The sequence below is a fragment of the Ursus maritimus genome, unplaced genomic scaffold (assembly GCF_017311325.1).
Source record: "Ursus maritimus isolate PB19 unplaced genomic scaffold, ASM1731132v1 scaffold_20, whole genome shotgun sequence".
Classification (NCBI taxonomy): Eukaryota; Metazoa; Chordata; class Mammalia; order Carnivora; family Ursidae; genus Ursus; species Ursus maritimus.
The window spans coordinates 43,212,467-43,230,388 of NW_024424453.1; the positions used below are offsets into that span (position 1 = coordinate 43,212,467).

Consider the following 17,922-nt stretch of genomic DNA (forward strand, 5'->3'; position numbering starts at 1 on the left):
AAGAGATAAAGTGGAAAAGGAGTGCAGACAATTAGCTGAACAAGAAAACGTGAACTTGAAGCTGCACGTGTCATTTCTCTGACATCCCACTGGCAAAATTTAGTGATATGGCTACACCCAGTGGCAAAAGGAAGGAGGGGAATGCAGCTTCTAACTGGATCAGTTTAGATACTGGGGTTACAGTTAGTGGTCTAAGACTTTCATTTAAGAATAGAGAATGGGGGGCTCCTGGGTGGCTCAGTCATTGAGCGTCTGCCTTCGGCTCAGGGCATGATCCTGGCGTTATGGGATCCAGCTCCACATCAGGCTCTTCTGCTGGGAGCCTGCTTCTTCCTCTCCCACTCCCCCTGCTTGTGTTCCCTCTCTCGCTGGCGGTCTCTCTCTGTTAAATAAATAAATAAAATCTTAAAAAAAAATAGAGAATGGTATGTTTCAAAATAGTTCTTATAAAAGGGAGTGGTTACGTCTGATAGAGCTAAGAAATACTGAGATAGATTGCCTTGTGTGACCCTTAAATACCAGTGGGAAATAGGTAATATCAAAGTTGTTCTTACAAAGAAACCTCTCGCAGGGTTACTAAGTGATTAACAGGAGAGGCAGAGCCAGGGTCGGGTTCCAGTTCTGATGGTCCATAATACCACAGCTTCTTTTAACATTTCTTTGGCTTTTTAAATCCCTTTACTATCTTTGAGATACCAAATCACTTTTTAGTATCTTTTTAAGTAGCTGAATCACTTTGTATATTCGACTCTTCAATAATCATGAACTTCATCCTTATGAACAGGCACAATCCCAGCTTTAAAACAATTCTTCATTAATGCAGTACTTTCAGATTACAAAGCATTTCCACAAACACTGTCTTTCACTTCAGATGCTTGGGAATAAGGCCTGACAGACATCATCATCATCACCTTACAAAGGAGATCATTTACAGTTAGAGAAGTTAAAGAATTCACCATAGCCGCACAGTGCTCCTTAGGTACTTTTATTTAATATTAGTTTTCCTTAGTTCTTATTAAAGTATTAGCAAGCTAGTCCTATTAGAGTTTGAGTGCTAATTTCACCTAATAAAGTAGTTTTTATTTTTCTATACATTTTAGATCTATGGATATTGAAGATACTATGTTTTTTAAATAAAGATTTTATTTATTTTAGAGGAAGTGAGAGTGCAAGTGGGCAGAGGGGCAGAGGGAGAGGGAGAGAGAGAATCCTGAGCAGACTCCGTACTGAGCTCGGATCCCAACGTGGGGCTCAGTCTCATGACCCTGAAATTATGACCTGAGCCGAAACCAAGAGTCAGATGCTTACTTGGTGGAGTTCCCCCAGGCACCCCTGAAGATAGTATTTTTTAAAGATAGAACTGTTTTATATGGAACTCTATATGTGGACAAGAGGAACCTGTTGGTGTGAAAGCAAAAGGTAATAATAATAAGAATTATTATTATTATTATTATTATTATTATTATTATTAAGGGCCCGCTAAGACCAGACATACACATGTTACTTCATTTGATTCAGCAACAGTTATGTTAGAGAGTCAGTGTTGTCTCTGGTTCCTGAATGAAGAAAATAGTCATAGGGATGTTCATCACTGCCAAAAATTCAATACAGAGATGAATGAAAAAAAAATAAAGTAATTGGCTGTACAGCTCCTTATCCTGGGTTGCAAATCTTGGCAGTCTATTTTATTTATTTATACATATGTAAACAAATGTGTATACCTACATGTATGAGTGTTTTGTGATTGTCTTGTTTTTACAACAATGAGATGTGATTATATGTTATTCTATAGATTTAACTACTTAGGCCAGCAGATACAGATCTGTTTTTAACCCTCCACAGAGCATACGGTAGCAGATATATCATAGTTAGTCAATCAGCCCTATATTGATGAATGCATGGGAGTTTTCAAGTCGCGGGTGTGGTTTGATATTGCTACATGCAGTGCTTTCATAAACCTCCTTGTACATATCTTTCAATACTGATGCCATTATTTTTATAGGATAAATTCCTCACATGGGCTTGATAGATCAAAGCTAACTAGTGTCACCTGCCTCCCTTGAAGCATGGAAGGACCTTGAGGAATAAGTTGTCTGCATTCCGTGTTGGCCTGTGCTGAGTTGCACTGGCAGGTGCTGCCGCCTCTTTGAACCAAGATGAGGAATGTTGCCACCTTGAATACCATTGCTAAGTGCCTACTAGGAATGGTGCTTCTTGGGTCAAGTAGAAGAGCTCTAAGTGCCTCTGTCATTCCCATAGGTCCCTTCTTTTAGCTTTTCAGCTGCATGTGGCTACCCCTTAAGATAGAGGCAAATAGTATTAAGTACACACACCTTTTCACCTGACCACCACTCTGCCCAGTGGAGCAGGCTGAATGAAAGAGTAGAGGAAGCCTCACTAATCTGAGTACTACTTAAAAAAAAGGAAGGGGAAGATCTAGATTGTCTCTAAGTCCCTTTCTGCTCTAATATTCCATGAAATATTTATAACAGCCCAGTAAGTAATTTCAGAATGTCAAAGAACTTGTGCAGACCAGAGTGAATATCTGGGTCAGTTGGCCCTAGAAATAATGAAATGAAAGAATAAAAGGAAATGGGTGGAGTAGCTGATGGTATTGCCTGTTACAGATTCTGAGAGATGTTTGGATATAAAAAATATTCAGGAAATAGCCTATTGTGGTGGAAAGAATAGAAACTTCTGAATGAGCCAGATCTGCCTTCAAGGGGGGCTAGTTCTGCTACTTAGTTCCGTGACCTTAGGCAAGTTAACGTCTATGAGCCTCATTGGTTTAATCTGATTTGGGAACCATAATAATTACCTTGTATGATTGTTATAAAGATAATATGAAAAGCAATTATAATAGCATAGAGTTTACTGTATTTTAATAGGTGCTTATTTAATAAATGCCTAGTACTTTTCTAATTTCTCCTTTTCTAATTTCTAAGAAATAGGAAGGATTTAAGAATATTTAAAATTTCAGACTTAACCATAGCATCATAGTTCTATTAGATAAGATTATGTAAAAGTCTCTTTAAAAGTAAGTCCCATATTTTAATCATCATTTAGTTTTTTCAAAGTAATATAATAACATATTTGGAGGACAGAATTTTTTTTAAAGATTTTATTTATTTATTTGACAGAGATAGAGACAGCCAGCAAGGGAGGGAACACAAGCAGGGGGAGTGGGAGAGGAAGAAGCAGGCTCATAGCGGAGGAGCCTGATGTGGGGCTCGATCCCATAACGCCGGGATCACGCCCTGAGCCGAAGGCAGACGCTTAACCGCTGTGCCACCCAGGCGCCCCAAGGAGGACAGAATTTTTTAAATCATCAAAAATCCATCCCCTTGATTAAAAATTTTTAATTAATTTTATGCATTTGTTTACAGTTATTTCTATATACATTTTTATTTGCATAGTTTTAATCATTGAGTAATGTGCTGTTAATGTTTTCATTTATGTATTATATCACAAATCTTTTCATGTTGTTTTATGGTTCTTACTGCTTTTAAGAGTTGTTTTGGGGGCGCCTGGGTGGCACAGCGGTTAAGCGTCTGCCTTCTGGGATCGAGCGCCCACATCAGGCTCCTCCGCTATGAGCCTGCTTCTTCCTCTCCCACTCCCCTGCTTGTGTTCCCTCCCTTGCTGGCTGTCTCTATCTCTGTCAAAAAAAAAGTTTTTTTTTTTTTTAATTAGTGAAGTAGCATTGTGAGAAAACAAAAAAGAGCAGATACAAATTCTTTCCCAGCTATAATTTCAGTTCTGAAAAAAAAACACTGTTACTAGTTTCATATACTTTATGCATGTATAAATGTATTATTATATGTGCAAATAAATGTTTATGGATAAACAAAATATAATATTTATATGTATAAAGTATATATACTTTATTAACATAAATGGAATGAATTAAACATTACTTTTTTCATTCAGTAGTATATTGTGGGCATCTTCTCAAGTCAGAGGTCTACTAGATCTAATCTATTTGCACAGCATATCTTTTTATAGAGTTTCTTCATTTATTGAACACTGCTGGCCATTTAGGTTGATTCTGGATTAGCAAGATTATAAATAAAAATGCAGCAACATCATTGTACATAAATCTCTTTAAATGTTTCTGTAAATATTTCTACACTAAAAATTGCTAGAAGAGGACTTGCTGAGTCAAAGAGTAAGCACATTTTAAATTTTGCCAAATTGCTAAACATCTCTCATCCAAAAAATCCCCCAACATTATTGTACGAATTACAATCCTGTTACTAGTGTAAGGGAATGTCTAGACTGCCTTAACTTGCCAACTCTAGCCATCACCAGTCTTTTTTCTTTATAATTTGTTTCATTTTATTTTTATTATAAATTTATGTAATACATGCTAAGGAAAAAATACCAAGGGTTACGAAAGTGTGTAAAATGGAAAGTTCAAGTCATTTTCTTCCCTCTTGTTATCCCACCTATAACATTTCACTATTTCAAAATCTGGAAATAACCATCCTTATAACTTTTGCACATTTGTGCAAAACTTTCAACAGAATAATTCCTATAAGTGAAATTGCTGGGGTAAAGGATGTGAGTATTTAAAATCTGGTTATATATAAGGAAAGACTGAAAAATTGTTACATATTGAGGGAAACTAAGGAGGTGTAACAACCAAATGTAATGTAAGATCCTAGTTTGGGTCCTGAAACAGAAAACGGACAGCAATGGGAAAACTGATCAAATTTGAATTAGGTCTTTATTCGCTTAATGGTTTTGTAGCAATGTTAATTTCTTGTTTTGATAATTGTACTATGATTATGTGTAATGTTAACATTCGGGGAGGCTGGATGAAGAATATATGAGAACTCTTTTGAGCTATATATGCCAATTTTTGTAAATCTGAAATTATTTCAAAATAAAAGTTAAAAATTCCAGTCAAGTATTGGCAGATTCCCTTCAAAACAGCTATATCTGAGTACTCCTACCAGTGCTTTTCCTACTCTCTTGCTAGCTTTAGATAGCACTAATCTTTACATATTTGCCAATATTTAAAAGGAGATGTAAAATAACATTGTTATTTTCATTTGCTGCTACCTATTTTTTTTTTTTACTTTAATGAGGTTGAACAGTTCTTTTTTTAAAGATTTTATTTGTTTATTTGAGAGAGAGAGAGAGAGCACGCACAAGCAGGGGCAGCAGCAGGAGAGGGAGAAGCAGGAAGCCCGATGCAAAGCTCCATCCCAAAAACTCAGGATCATGACCTGAGCCAAAGGCAGACATTTGACTGAGCCACCCAGGCGCCCCAAGGTGGAGCATTTCTTAATGTATTTATTGGACATTGTATTTCTTCTGAAAGCTGCCTATTTATGTCCTTGCCTGTTTCTTCCATAGGCTGCCTTCTCTCTCTCTCTCTCTCATTTTTTTTTATTGGATTGTAGGTGCTCTGTTTAGTATTGATTGTTAATATTTTGTTAATATGCTGCAAACATTTTCTCAGTTTTCCTTTTTTGTAGTTCTTTTGCTGTACTTATATAGTAAAACTTCTTTTTCTTTTAGGATTTTAGAGCTTTTGTGACAAGCTTAAAAGACTGCCCTTTCATTAAAACAAAATATTTTGTGATTCATTTACCCTTTCTTCTATTGCTGTTGATCACACTTTGATGAAAATCTCCATGAATATTGCTTCCTTTCCCACCACATGTTTGGTTTCCTTCCAAAAACTCCCAGTAGAAGGATTCCTGGGACAGTAATAGGAACAGGTCGGGTTGTTCACTCTCACCAGCAGTGCACGCAAATGCCACAGTCATCGACAGATGTTATCACGTAAAGATGTTGTCGCTAGTGTACATCATACTTTGCTGTTTTAAGTTGCATTTCTTTGTCTTGAGGTAATAAATTGAGTTCTTAATATTTTTTTTGCAAATTTGTATGAACATTTTATATGCTAGTAATGAAGATACTCATTTTTTGTCATCATTTCAGTATATGCTTTTCCCAACATATTGCTTGCTTTTCCATTATTTTTTTTCTGGAAATAGGGAGGTTAAATATTTGTATATGGTCACATCTCCATTTCTGAGATTTTTTATTTATTACTTAGCATAGACTTCCTCATAGATAATAATGCAGTGGTGAGTAAGAAGAACATCTAGAGGTAAACTGTTGAGGTATGAATCCTGGCTCTGTCACCTACTAGCAGGGTGATCTTCAGTTAGCTACTTAACTCTGTAAACTCTCAATCTCCTGTTAAGTGGGAAGAATGGAAGTATTGCAAAATAAGATGGCTCTGACAATTGTGTAAACCACATAACACAGTGCTTAGAACAGAAAACATTCCATAAATGTTAGCTATTATTATGGGAATATGGATTTGTTTTTATATGAGATACAAGGATAGGCTATAAAAACTTTATGCAGCTTACTAAGATGGGGTTCAGGACATGCTACCCCACACATGGCATCTTGGTATATTGAATATTTCAAACTGAAAGAATCTGTGAAATGGCAGGTACAGGAAGAATTTTCTGACTTTCCCTGGAGCAGGTTATAAAAGCCTCATGGAAGAAGTCATCCTTACAGTGGGAGGAAAGGAGCTTTCTTATCTCTGAAGGTAGAGGGAGCCTGAGAAGAATCTGAGGGAGTAAGCCTTGCCATTTCCACAGTTTACTGCACTTAGCTCCTACCCTTTCATATCATCACATTTCCCCATGAACTTCTACTCTTTAAACCTAGCTTAAAAACTCAGGTTTAACTACTTCTTTGGGTGTTCATGTCCTTAATGAAGGCTGCCATGTCACATAAAACTTAAAGTAAGTAAATCTGTATGTTTTTTGTTGTTGTGACTTGGTTTTTTTCAAGATTTATTTACTTAGAGAGAGAGAGTGCGTGAGCAGAGGGAGGGGCAAAAAGAGAAGGAGAGAGAACCCTCAAGCAAACCCCCCACTGAGCATGGAGCCCGAGTAGGGGCTCGATCCCAGGATCCTGAGATCATCACCTGAGCTGAAATCAAGAGTTGGACGCTCAACTGACTGAGCCACCCGGGTGCCCCTTAATCTGTATGCTTTTGTCTCGTTAATCTCTTTTTTTGTTATGGGGGCCCCCACTGAGAACTTAAAAGGGTAGAGGAAAAACACGTTTTTCCTCCCCTATGCTGCCAGTTATTCCAATACCATTTATTGACTAACAAGTAATGTTTCCCTTCTTTACTATATTTTATCTTCTTTATGAGGTATAATATGCCATCTTCATCATGTAACGTATGACATTTAATATGTCAAAATACCTACTTCTATATCTATTTATCTATCTGGTCTTAAAAGAAATTTCAAATTGCTTTAGTTATTGTTTATCTTTTCTTTAATGTGTGGATTTGTGATCCTTCATTAGTATAATTTTTTAAAATTGTTTTCATAGTTCTTGTCTGTTGACTTTTTCAGATTGTATTGTGTCTTTGTATACATATATATGTGTGTGTGTGTATATATATGTATAACATGTGTATGTCTTTCCTGTATCCTATGATGTTTTGACATTTTAAAAAACCTTTGTGGCTGGGGAAGGACTGCCCCTTACAGGTAGCAAAAGGTACATCTTTTATATGCAAATCAACGAGTCCCAAACCCTTATCCCTCAACTGTCTTCTAACCAGATTCTGAAATACCAAGCCAATATTTCCATTTTCCTAAATTATCCCAGAATTGAGTATCAGGCTACTGGAAACCATTCCTGTAGGCCAGAGCCCTTCAGAATTATTTACACCAGCCAATCCTGAACTGTTCACCCGACCCTACCTTGCCTTTCCTGTAGAAACCCAAATAAAGGCACAATTTAAATAGTTTTAACTGCAAACAAATGAACTTTAGAATTATATACTGAGGTCCCAAGAAAAATTCTGTTGAGATGATCGGTATTGTAAAAAATCTATGTGTTAATTTAGGGAGAAATTATATGTTTATAATATTAAATACATCCATATAGAAACACAACTTGTCTCTCTATTCATTTCTCTTTAGTTTTTTTAATGTAGAATTTTACATATTTCTAATTAAGACTATCTCAGATACTGTTACTAATTGGAAAAGGATCTCTTTGTCATTATGTTTTCTAATTTTTTTGGCTTATATACAGAAATTATGTGTGTATGTATGGATATCTTTTTTCCTAACACTTCACTTTTATTAATGCCGAGAGTTTAACTTGTAACACTTTGAAAGACAAAATTAATGATCACTGTCTTGATTTATACATTTATGTATGAGGAAATTAGTCTATTATATTTTCTGATGAAAAAGTATTTTTTCCTAAAATTATTGCAAAAATTCTTCATAATAAGCAGGAAATTTTCATTAGCTGGGTCACAGGATAAGTTGCTTACATTTTATGACTAGATGTCTAAATATTTGTGTTAATAAGCTTGCTATTAATATGGAATTCATGTACCGCAGCTCACATGATTCACTAGCTTTATATGCACCCTTCCCCGAAGATAAATATTATAATAGATCCCTACTGCTGGCTTCTAGCCCCAGGCAGAGAGAAATCTCTGAAAAGAATAGTAAGCAGGGGAACCCCTTGGGAAGAGTCAAAGTCAGAATTCAAAACTCATTTAGGTTCCTTTTGGATTCTACTCTGCGGGCAACATTCACCTTTCCATAGGCCAGTGTTCCCCAAACTTGAATCACTCGGGTATTCTATCACCATTTTGCCATTTTCAATACTGTTAGTTACTATAGTTTTCTCTCATTTGACTTACCTTTTTCTTAATTTAATTTTTTTATTGAGGTAAAATTTAAACACTGGGCAAGATCTTAAGTATAGCGTTCCATGAGTTTTTCTTAAATGTATACACTCATGTAACTACCACCCCTGATCAAAATAGAGAATATTTTCATCACCCCAAATCTGAATTTTAAAATGTAATTGCACTATTTTGTTGTGCATTTGCATTTTTAAAATACACAGAAATATATATTAATATATAGAGAAAATTATCCATTTATCACTTTAAATCATCAATGGAAATCATAACATAGAAAGTTAGTCTCAGGGGCGCCTGGGTGGCACAGCGGTTAAGCGTCTGCCTTCGGCTCAGGGCGGGATCCCGGCGTTATGGGATGGAGCCCCACATCAGGCTCCTCTGCTATGAGCCTCCTTCTTCCTCTCCCACTCCCCCTGCTTGTGTTCCCTCTCTCGCTGGCTGTCTCTATCTCTGTCAAATAAATAAATAAAATCTTTAAAAAGAAAAAAAGTTAGTTTCATACTAATTTCAGTTACCCTGTGCTCAAAACATGGCGGGAACTGCACCACTACAAGGAATGTTGTGAAACAGATTCCCAGGGAAGTGATTTTTTTTTTTTTAAGAATCTGTTTTTAAGTAACCTCTACACGCAATGTGGGGCTTGAACTCACAACCCTGAGATCATGAGTTGCATGCTCCATTGACTGAGCCAGCCAAGGGCCCCTGGGGGAGTGATTTTTAACATAATACTCTTCAGTAATTTAGTAACAAAAGATGCTAATTAGGTTGCAAGCTTTACTTCTTTTATCTTGAATTACAATCTATAGGAATTCTATAGGATAACTATTAGCAGTAGAATACTAAAATTAGACAAAATGGATTAATCTTGGCTAGACAAAGCTTTTTATATGCCATTTATGAGGGCAAGCAAAGATCCCTTGACTCAGAGTACCTGTTTTCTGGTGTGGATGATTATATTTGCTCTTTAAATTTTATTTATTTATTTTTTAAGTTTTATTTAAGTAATCTCCATACCCGACATGGTGCTCAAACTCATGGCCCCAAGATCAAGGGTCACATGCTCTTCCAACTGAGCCAGCCTTGCCCCAAGATCAGGGGTCACATGCTCTTCCAACTGAGCCAGCCAGGCACCCCTGCTCTTTTAAATGTTAAAAGAAAAAAGTTTTCTTTGGGACTTAAGTTTGCTTAACCCTTTCTTTGCCTTGACTTTCAGTCCACGGATCTGACTTTAGCCAGATCGATCTCCTTGTCATTCTTATAAGGAGGGCAGTAGGAGTGGGAGGAGCTTGGGGGATAGAGGAGAAATGTGTCTTCAATTCTGCGAAGGCTGAGAGAGGTGAGGGAGCTGTAGAAGAAAAATTTGAAACTAGCAGAGATTGGTTCATAAGGTTGAAGGAAAGAAGTTGTCTTTATAGAAGTGTAAGGTAAAGCAGTTAAGTGTTGATGGAGAAGCCACAACAAGTTATCCAGAAGATCTAGCTAACATAATTTATGAATGTGGCTCCATTAAACAACTGTTCTTCACTGTAGATGAAATAGCCTTACTTTGAAAGAAGACGCCATCTAGGACTCTCATAGCTTCAGAGGAGAAGTCAATGCCTGGCTTCAAAGCTTCACAGAGTAGGCTGACTCTCTTGTTAGAGGCTAATGCACCTGGTGACTTTAAGTTGAAGCCAGTGCTGGCTTACCCATCCAAAATCCTAGGGCCCTTAAGAATTATGCTAAATTATCTATTTTGCCTGTGCTCTATAAATGGAACAACAAAGCCTGGATGACACTCTATTTACAACATGTTTTACTGAATATTTTAAGCCCCCTATTGAGACCTACCACTCAGAAGAAAATGATTCCTTTCAAAATATTACTGCTCATCGACACTGCACATAGTTGCCCAAGAGCTACGATGGAGCTGTACAATGAGAGTAATGTTGATTTCGTACCTGCTAATTCAACATCCGTTCTGCAGCCCATGGATCAAGGAGTAATTCAACTTTCAAGTCTAATTATTTAAGAAATACATATCAAATGGCTATGGTTGCCATAGAGAGTGACTCCTCTGGTGGATCTGGGCAAAAGTAAATTGAAAATCTTCTGAAAAGATTCACCATTCTAGATGTCATTAAGAACATTTGTGATTCATGGGAAGAGGTCAAAATATCAGCTTAACAGGAATTTTGAAGAAATGGATTCCAACCCTCATGGATGACATTGAGTTATTCAAGACTTCAGTGGGGGAAGTAACTGCAGATATGGTAGAAATAGCAAGAGAACTAGAATTAGAAGTAGAGCCTGAAGATGGGCCAGAATTGCTGCAATCTCCTGATAAAACTTGAATGGATGAGGAGTTGCTGCTTAAGGGTGAGCAAAGAAAGTGGTTTCTTAAGATGGAATCTACTCCTGGTGCAGGTGCTGTGAAGATTGTTGAAATGACAACAAAGGATCTAGAATATAACAAACTTCGTTGATAAAGTAGTGGCAGGGTTTGAAAGGATTGACTCCAATTTTGAAAGCACTATTATGGGCAAAATGCCTTCAAACAGCATCACGTACTACAGAGAAATTGTTTGTGAAAGGAAGAATCAATTGATGTAGCAGATTTCACTGTTGCCTTATTTTAAGAAATTGCCACAGCCACTTCAGCCTTCAGCAATCACTACCCTGATCGGTCAGCAGCCACCCACATCGAGGCAAAACCCTCCACCAGGAAAAAGACTAGGACTTGCTGAAAACTCAGACGATGGTTAGCATATTTTCAGCAATAAACTTTTTAAATTAAGGTATATACTTTGTTTTTATACACATAATGCTTTGCACAGTTAATAGACTATAGGATAGTATAAACATAATTTTTTTATGCACTGGGAAACCAAAAAATCCATTTGACTCATTTTATAGCAATATTCACTTTGTTGCAGTGGTCTGGAACTGAACCTGTAATATCTCCAAGGTAGACCTGTATGTCACTTCTAGGAAGTCTTCCTTAGAAACCCTATGTTCTCCTCTTGCTAAAATACCCAGTGACTTTAGGAAAAACTATGTGCAAACAGGAATTGTTTGCAACAGACGTGGATTTTTAGAGTCTCCAAATAGAGGTCAAGTAATCTAATTTACTGGTACCATTCAATCAGATAAACAAGTGTGACATAAATTCTGCTTTTCGTGCAGGTCTCTACTCCCTGGACACCCTGTTTCCATTAGCTTTTAGTATGCTTAATCTCTTTATAGATACGAGAGAAACCTGTCCTATTAAAAAAAAAAACCTTCTGATTTTATATGTTTTATCTCTGGTATAGATAGTCAAAGACCATTAAAAAAAAATTAAGTCCAAGACTTTAAAAATTATCAGTAAAGTAGCTAATCATAGAATTTCTTGAAGTGTGCTGTTACTTGTATCCTTAGCCAGAATTGGGAGGTGTTAATAGAAAGTCTTTCATGCCTTCTACTTAAGGTGGTCTAGCGGTCAACTTCTATTTTTAGGGAAAATACTCTCCTCTGTCTCAGCTCACTGCTTGAATACACACTCCAGTGTTTTCTCTGCTAAGCCCCTCAAAGCAGAGAAATCCACAGTGCTTCAGTGAGAACTTACACATGGCTAAAGATAGTGAAGGGGACAGCAGGATATTGATAAGTCATATTGCCAGGGACTGATCTTTGATATTGTCTAAATCTCGCAAGAACACTGAGCCCTACTAAGAGCGACTGGACTGGAGCATGTGGTAATTGAGTGACATTTATGTAAGAAGCACTAGATTTCTATTCTCTGTTAAAGTTTTGTTTAAAATAGGGCTAGAAAATGATTAATTTTCCCCCTTTTCAAAGAAGAGTGAAAACAATCATTAGCTAGGCCCGAAGACTTAACTTTATTATTTGTACTCTCCAGATACTCAGATTAAGTAATAACCATCATTTACAATGCTGCATAAAACTAGTTTTCATCCTTATTCCAAGCATATTTTCCCAGCAGATTTTTCCAAAGGGAAATGAGAATATTGGCTTTTCCTTCTATATGATAACTTTTGACAAGGAGTTTGTGTATATTATTCGAGGCACAGATTCACGTTTGGAGATTTTGTCTAAGTAGGCAGCTCTTTAGTGATCATTGACTGACAATTACTCTCAATGGAAGGTTACAAAATATATTTATGTCTTCTATGAGCATAAAATGCTCAATCAAAATTTTATGCCCTCGGATTTAACACAGCTAACAAAGTTGTTCTTCTTGAAAATAAAATGATTTTCATTTAGATAAATAGTGACTTAAGGGTAGGGGCAACATCAAGTCACTTTATGAAGATTATATAAATCTAATGTAAACACAATTCTTACGGATTATCTGTCTTTGGCAATTAAAGGCAATTCTACCATTTGCCATTCCAGTCAGCAGTCCTAATTATCATTAAATAATAATTGTTTTGTTTGCTTTGTTTCTTTAAAATCAATGACAGTATATAGCATTATATTTGTATGGATACGTGTGGGCTAGGCCAACGCCTAGAAAACTCTGGTTTGAAGAACCTATTTAAATATGGATTTCTGGGCCCCACTCCCTGAGTTTTTGATTGGGTAAGCCTAGCATGGGCCTGAGATTTCGCATGTCTGACAGACTCTCAGGTGTTGCTAATTCTGCACATGGTGGCCCTGACTCTGAATAGCACGAGGCTGACAACATAGGAGAATCAGCTGCAACACAGGAAGAGAAGTGGAAGGGATGAAATAGATAAAGATTATAGTATCTACTTGTGGGTTGAATAGTAGCCCCAGAAAATACGTTCTCCAGGAATGACCTTATTTGGAATTAAGGATCTTTGCAGATGTAATTAAATTAGGTAAGGATTTTGATATGAGATCATCCCGGATTAGTTGGGCCCTCATCCAATGACAAGTATCCTTAAGAGTCTGTCCATAAGAGACAGACTTCTATCCTACAAAACTATAAGTAAGTAAATTTCTGATGCTTTACCAAGTTTATGTTAATTTGTTATGACAGCCTTGGAAAACTAATGGAATACCATAAGTCCAATCATACCAAAGTACCAAGTTCTGTCATATGCTCTAAGGAAAAAGAATAGAATTCTGACACTAGCCCAGTGGACTAGTATAACAGGTTAAACAACGATTGAACGTTGACTAATTGTGGAGTGCTGTTAGATACCTTCTAGGATGTTACTTAATTTCATCTCACCCCCAAATGCTTTGAGGTAGTTACCGTTTTAGCAGTAGTTATAAAAGAGGGTCCCGAAATACAGAATGTCATTTAGTCAGAAAATACTTATTAAGTGTCTACTTTATTCCAGGCTCTTGCTAGATATTCCAGTGGTCAGTGATTTACCAGAATGATACAGCTAGTAAGTACTAGGGATTAAATTCAAATCATGATCCCGTCATTCCAAATTCAGTGCTCTTCTCCGTCATAGCATATTTTATCAAGGCTTGGAGCGGGAAAGTACAGGGCATTTGGCAATACTGACTAGTTCATTTTGACTGCTATGGAATATTTAACAAAGTAGAAAGGAATTTATTATCTCTAACAGACATCTCCCTGATTTATGGTAGCTATTTAACAGTATTTCTTTCTATTAATACCTGTGAAATAGTTTGTACTCTGTTACTTTAATCTTATTTCCCCTTGTAGCAACCCTTTCACTTTATACTCAAATATGCACATAATTTAAGCTGATCCTTAATAACAAGGTAGAAATAATAGCTCTACATTGTCTTTGGAGATGTAGAACATGATTTAGACAATAATATTTCCATATGCTTTTTTACCTTATTTTACCTTATTTACTTATATATATATATATATGTGTGTGTGTGTGTATCACACACACATATATATATATATATATGAAACAAGGCTGGAAAAAATATTTGAATATTACTTTGTGGTTGAAGATTACACACACACAAAAAAAAACCACTTATTTTTTAGCATCATAATAATATGAATTCCCTGAGTGTTTCATACAGACTTCTTTTGAATGGTTATTAAGGTATTTAAGCTGTTTAATAATGCTTTGAGAGTTATTAAATTCAACCTTCATCTCATCATAGTTAATGCTTTTGAACATACAATGTGAATGGCACTCTGCTAGCTGCTAAACATTTCATATATATTAAAAAAATTGTTCCCACCCTTGCAGTGTGGATGCTTGATTCAAGATCAGTTTTATTAAGATTAGTGTAACTGTGAAAGATTTAGACAAAATGGGCTAAGAAACTGCTCACTTTAGCAGGTTAAATTGAAAAGACAAATAAAAGAAGCTAACAAACGTTGAAGTGAAAGTTGCATTGAGGTTCTATCTTAGGAGATGAGGGCAAACTGTATGAATTTGTTAAATGCTTCAATCAACAACCACGACAGTACAGAAAGGACAGTAACACTGGCACTGTTTTTTCTTGTGATATTTGTTTTTATTATATCTTTCTCTGAATATTATTCATTCGTTTATTCCACAAGCACATCATGTGCACCTATAGCATGCAAGGTATGGCATGGAGACAAATGTATTACCTGGTGGGAAGATAAGTCACGTATACCAAAACTAAAGTGTGGGACAATAATTCTGATCTAAATGACGTAGATCATAGCCCTTACCATAGGTAGGTTCATGGGAGTATGTAAGTCTTCTACATCTATGAATTGATTACAGATTTTATTCAGCTATCTTTTGGGTTTTGATTTCTTATTTTATTGCATTTTAGCCAGTGTCTGTGGTCTGTAAAACAGAGAGGTTACTTTAATATTTTGAGGCTTCCTTTGTGACCTAGTAGGTGGTCAAATTTGTAAATGTTTCAGGATTGAAAACTATATGTATTCCTTAATTATTCAGTGCCAGGTTCAATATGTGTTTATTGGAGTAAACTTATTATTTGTGTGTTGAACGCTCCTGTTTCTGTGCTAATTATTTTGCTTTATCATTTTTGTATGAGAAGTAAATTAAAATATCTTATTTGAACTGTAGATTTATCAGTTTCTACTTGTGATTCTTTTCTGTTTTTTGCTTTATATATTTTATGGCTGAGATTCTAGGTATGCACAGGTCAGGACTGTTATACTTTCTGGGTGGATTGTTTCTTTTAGCATTAGGTAATAACCCTTTTTTATCTCTGATTATGCTTTTTTCTAACAGTTATATTGCTACGTTGGGTTCCTTTTGTTAATCGTTGATATATTTTATTCTATCTCCTTACTTTCCATTTTTCCATGTCACCAAAATTTTTAAAAATTATAGCTTTATTGAGATGTAATTTATTCACTCTTTTAAAGTATGCAGTTCAGTGGTTTTTAGTATAATCACAGTTTCGCATCAGTACCACTATATAAATTTAGAACATTTTTTCATCACCCCACAAGGAAACCTCATACCCATTAGTAGTCACTGCCCATTTTGCACCTTCCACTAGTCCCTGGCAACTACTAATCTGTCTTTGTCTTTATGGATTTGCCTTTTTTTATGGACATTTTGGATAAGTGGTGTTGTACAACATGTGGTCTTTGTGTCTGATTTTTTTCACCTTTCACTTAGCATAATGGCTTCAAGATTCATCCATGTTTTAGTAGTTGTCGGGACTTTTTTTTTTTTTAAGATTTTATTTATTTATTTGACAGAGAGAGAGCCAGCGAGAGAGGGAACACAAGCAGGGGGAGTGGGAGAGGAAGAAGCAGGCTCCCAGTGGAGGAGCCTGATGCGGGGCTCAATCCCAGAACGCCAGGATCACGCCCTGAGCCAAAGGCAGACGCTTAACGACTGAGCCACCCAGGCACCCCGGGACTTTGTTGTTTTTAAAGGTTAAATAATGTTGCATTGTGTGGACAGACCACATATTATCTATCCATCAATGAACATTGGGTTGTTTCTACTTTGGGGCTATTATGAATAATGCTGTTATAAACATTCATATGCAATTTCTTGTATGGACATAATGTTTTCACTTCTCTTGGGTATATACCTAGGAGTGGAATTGCTGAATCATAAGGTAATTCTCTGTTTAACATCTTGAAGAACTGTCCAACTGTATTCCAAAGTGGCTCCACCATTTCACATTCCTACCAACAATGTATGGAGGTGCCAGTTTCTTCACATCCTTCATCTCGTGTTTGTTTAGATATCAAAATCCCAAACTCTTTTGGCCTTATCCCGGTATACATTTTTTTGTAGGCCTTGACCATGTCACTTCCTATCTGTATAGTTTTTGCACTCCTGTTTCTGGCATCTGAATGGTTCTTTTTCTTTCTTTAAAGGTCATAAATGTTTTAAAACTTAAAGATTATTTTACCTGGTGTTATTATATGTTTGTGAAGTGAGAAGGGGGAGTGGACATGGGAGATGGGCACTCATATTGGATTAGTCTACTATGCCTGGAAGTTGAGCAGATCAGTGTAATTTTAGTGGCTATGAAGTGGTTGACTTGGGGTTCCAGGTGTGGTTGAGAGCTGTGGGCCAGAGTTTTTCTTCTGGACTGAATTACTTAGACCATATAGGACCCATTATCTTACTGAACTCATCTAGTCCCATTTGAGCTAAGTCATCTTTTTGTTGTTATTTTATAGATGCAAGTTTCCAAGAACACTACTGAAAAGAAGAAACCCAAATTTAGGAGAAGGAAAAGGTATTTCTTTTAATTGAAAAGTATTATGATAAAATTGAAATGTGTATATATATATATATGTGTGTGTGTGTGTATATATATGTATATATATATATATATGATTTAATCATTATGACATTTCCCCCGATTCTTGATTCTTTTTCTCTAAGGAAACATTAACATTTTCTAAAAGAATTAAGGTGATAAGTAGTAGTTTTAGAAGTATGGAGAAAGTTTTATGTTTATACAAATATGTTGAAGCAGAACTTTCGAAGATTAACATCGCATGAGCAAGCAGATGAGAAGCAGGTGTTTGGTTTAAAAATAGTGCAAACCAGAAACAGGCCTTTATAATGAACTGATAAGCCACCAATGACAAGTTTTAGTGTTTATCATTGAACCAACCACACTGTTTATTTACTTTTTTTTTTTTTTTGATGAATGGTAATGTATTAAAAGGAGTCCTACTCAAAGACAAAGTCTGACTCCTGATATGATAGTCCTTTTCTATTCTTTGTCCTCTTTCAGAGGATGAATACTTAATTTTTAAAAAAGGACTTACTGCCTTATCTTAGTTATACTTCACAGTAACCCCACCA

The 17,922-nt window shown here is 36.1% G+C and overlaps 1 protein-coding gene across 2 annotated transcripts in view; it reads left to right on the forward strand.

Annotated features, from left to right (window-relative positions):
- Nucleotides 1–17,922, forward strand: part of ZCWPW2 (zinc finger CW-type and PWWP domain containing 2) — a 126,636-nt gene that overhangs the window by 98,226 nt on the left and 10,488 nt on the right. For both annotated transcript variants that reach the window (XM_040636887.1, XM_040636888.1), the window contains one exon: nt 17,286–17,344. In XM_040636887.1, the coding sequence (XP_040492821.1) occupies nt 17,286–17,344 (59 nt within the window). The remainder of the gene's footprint in view (nt 1–17,285; nt 17,345–17,922) is intronic.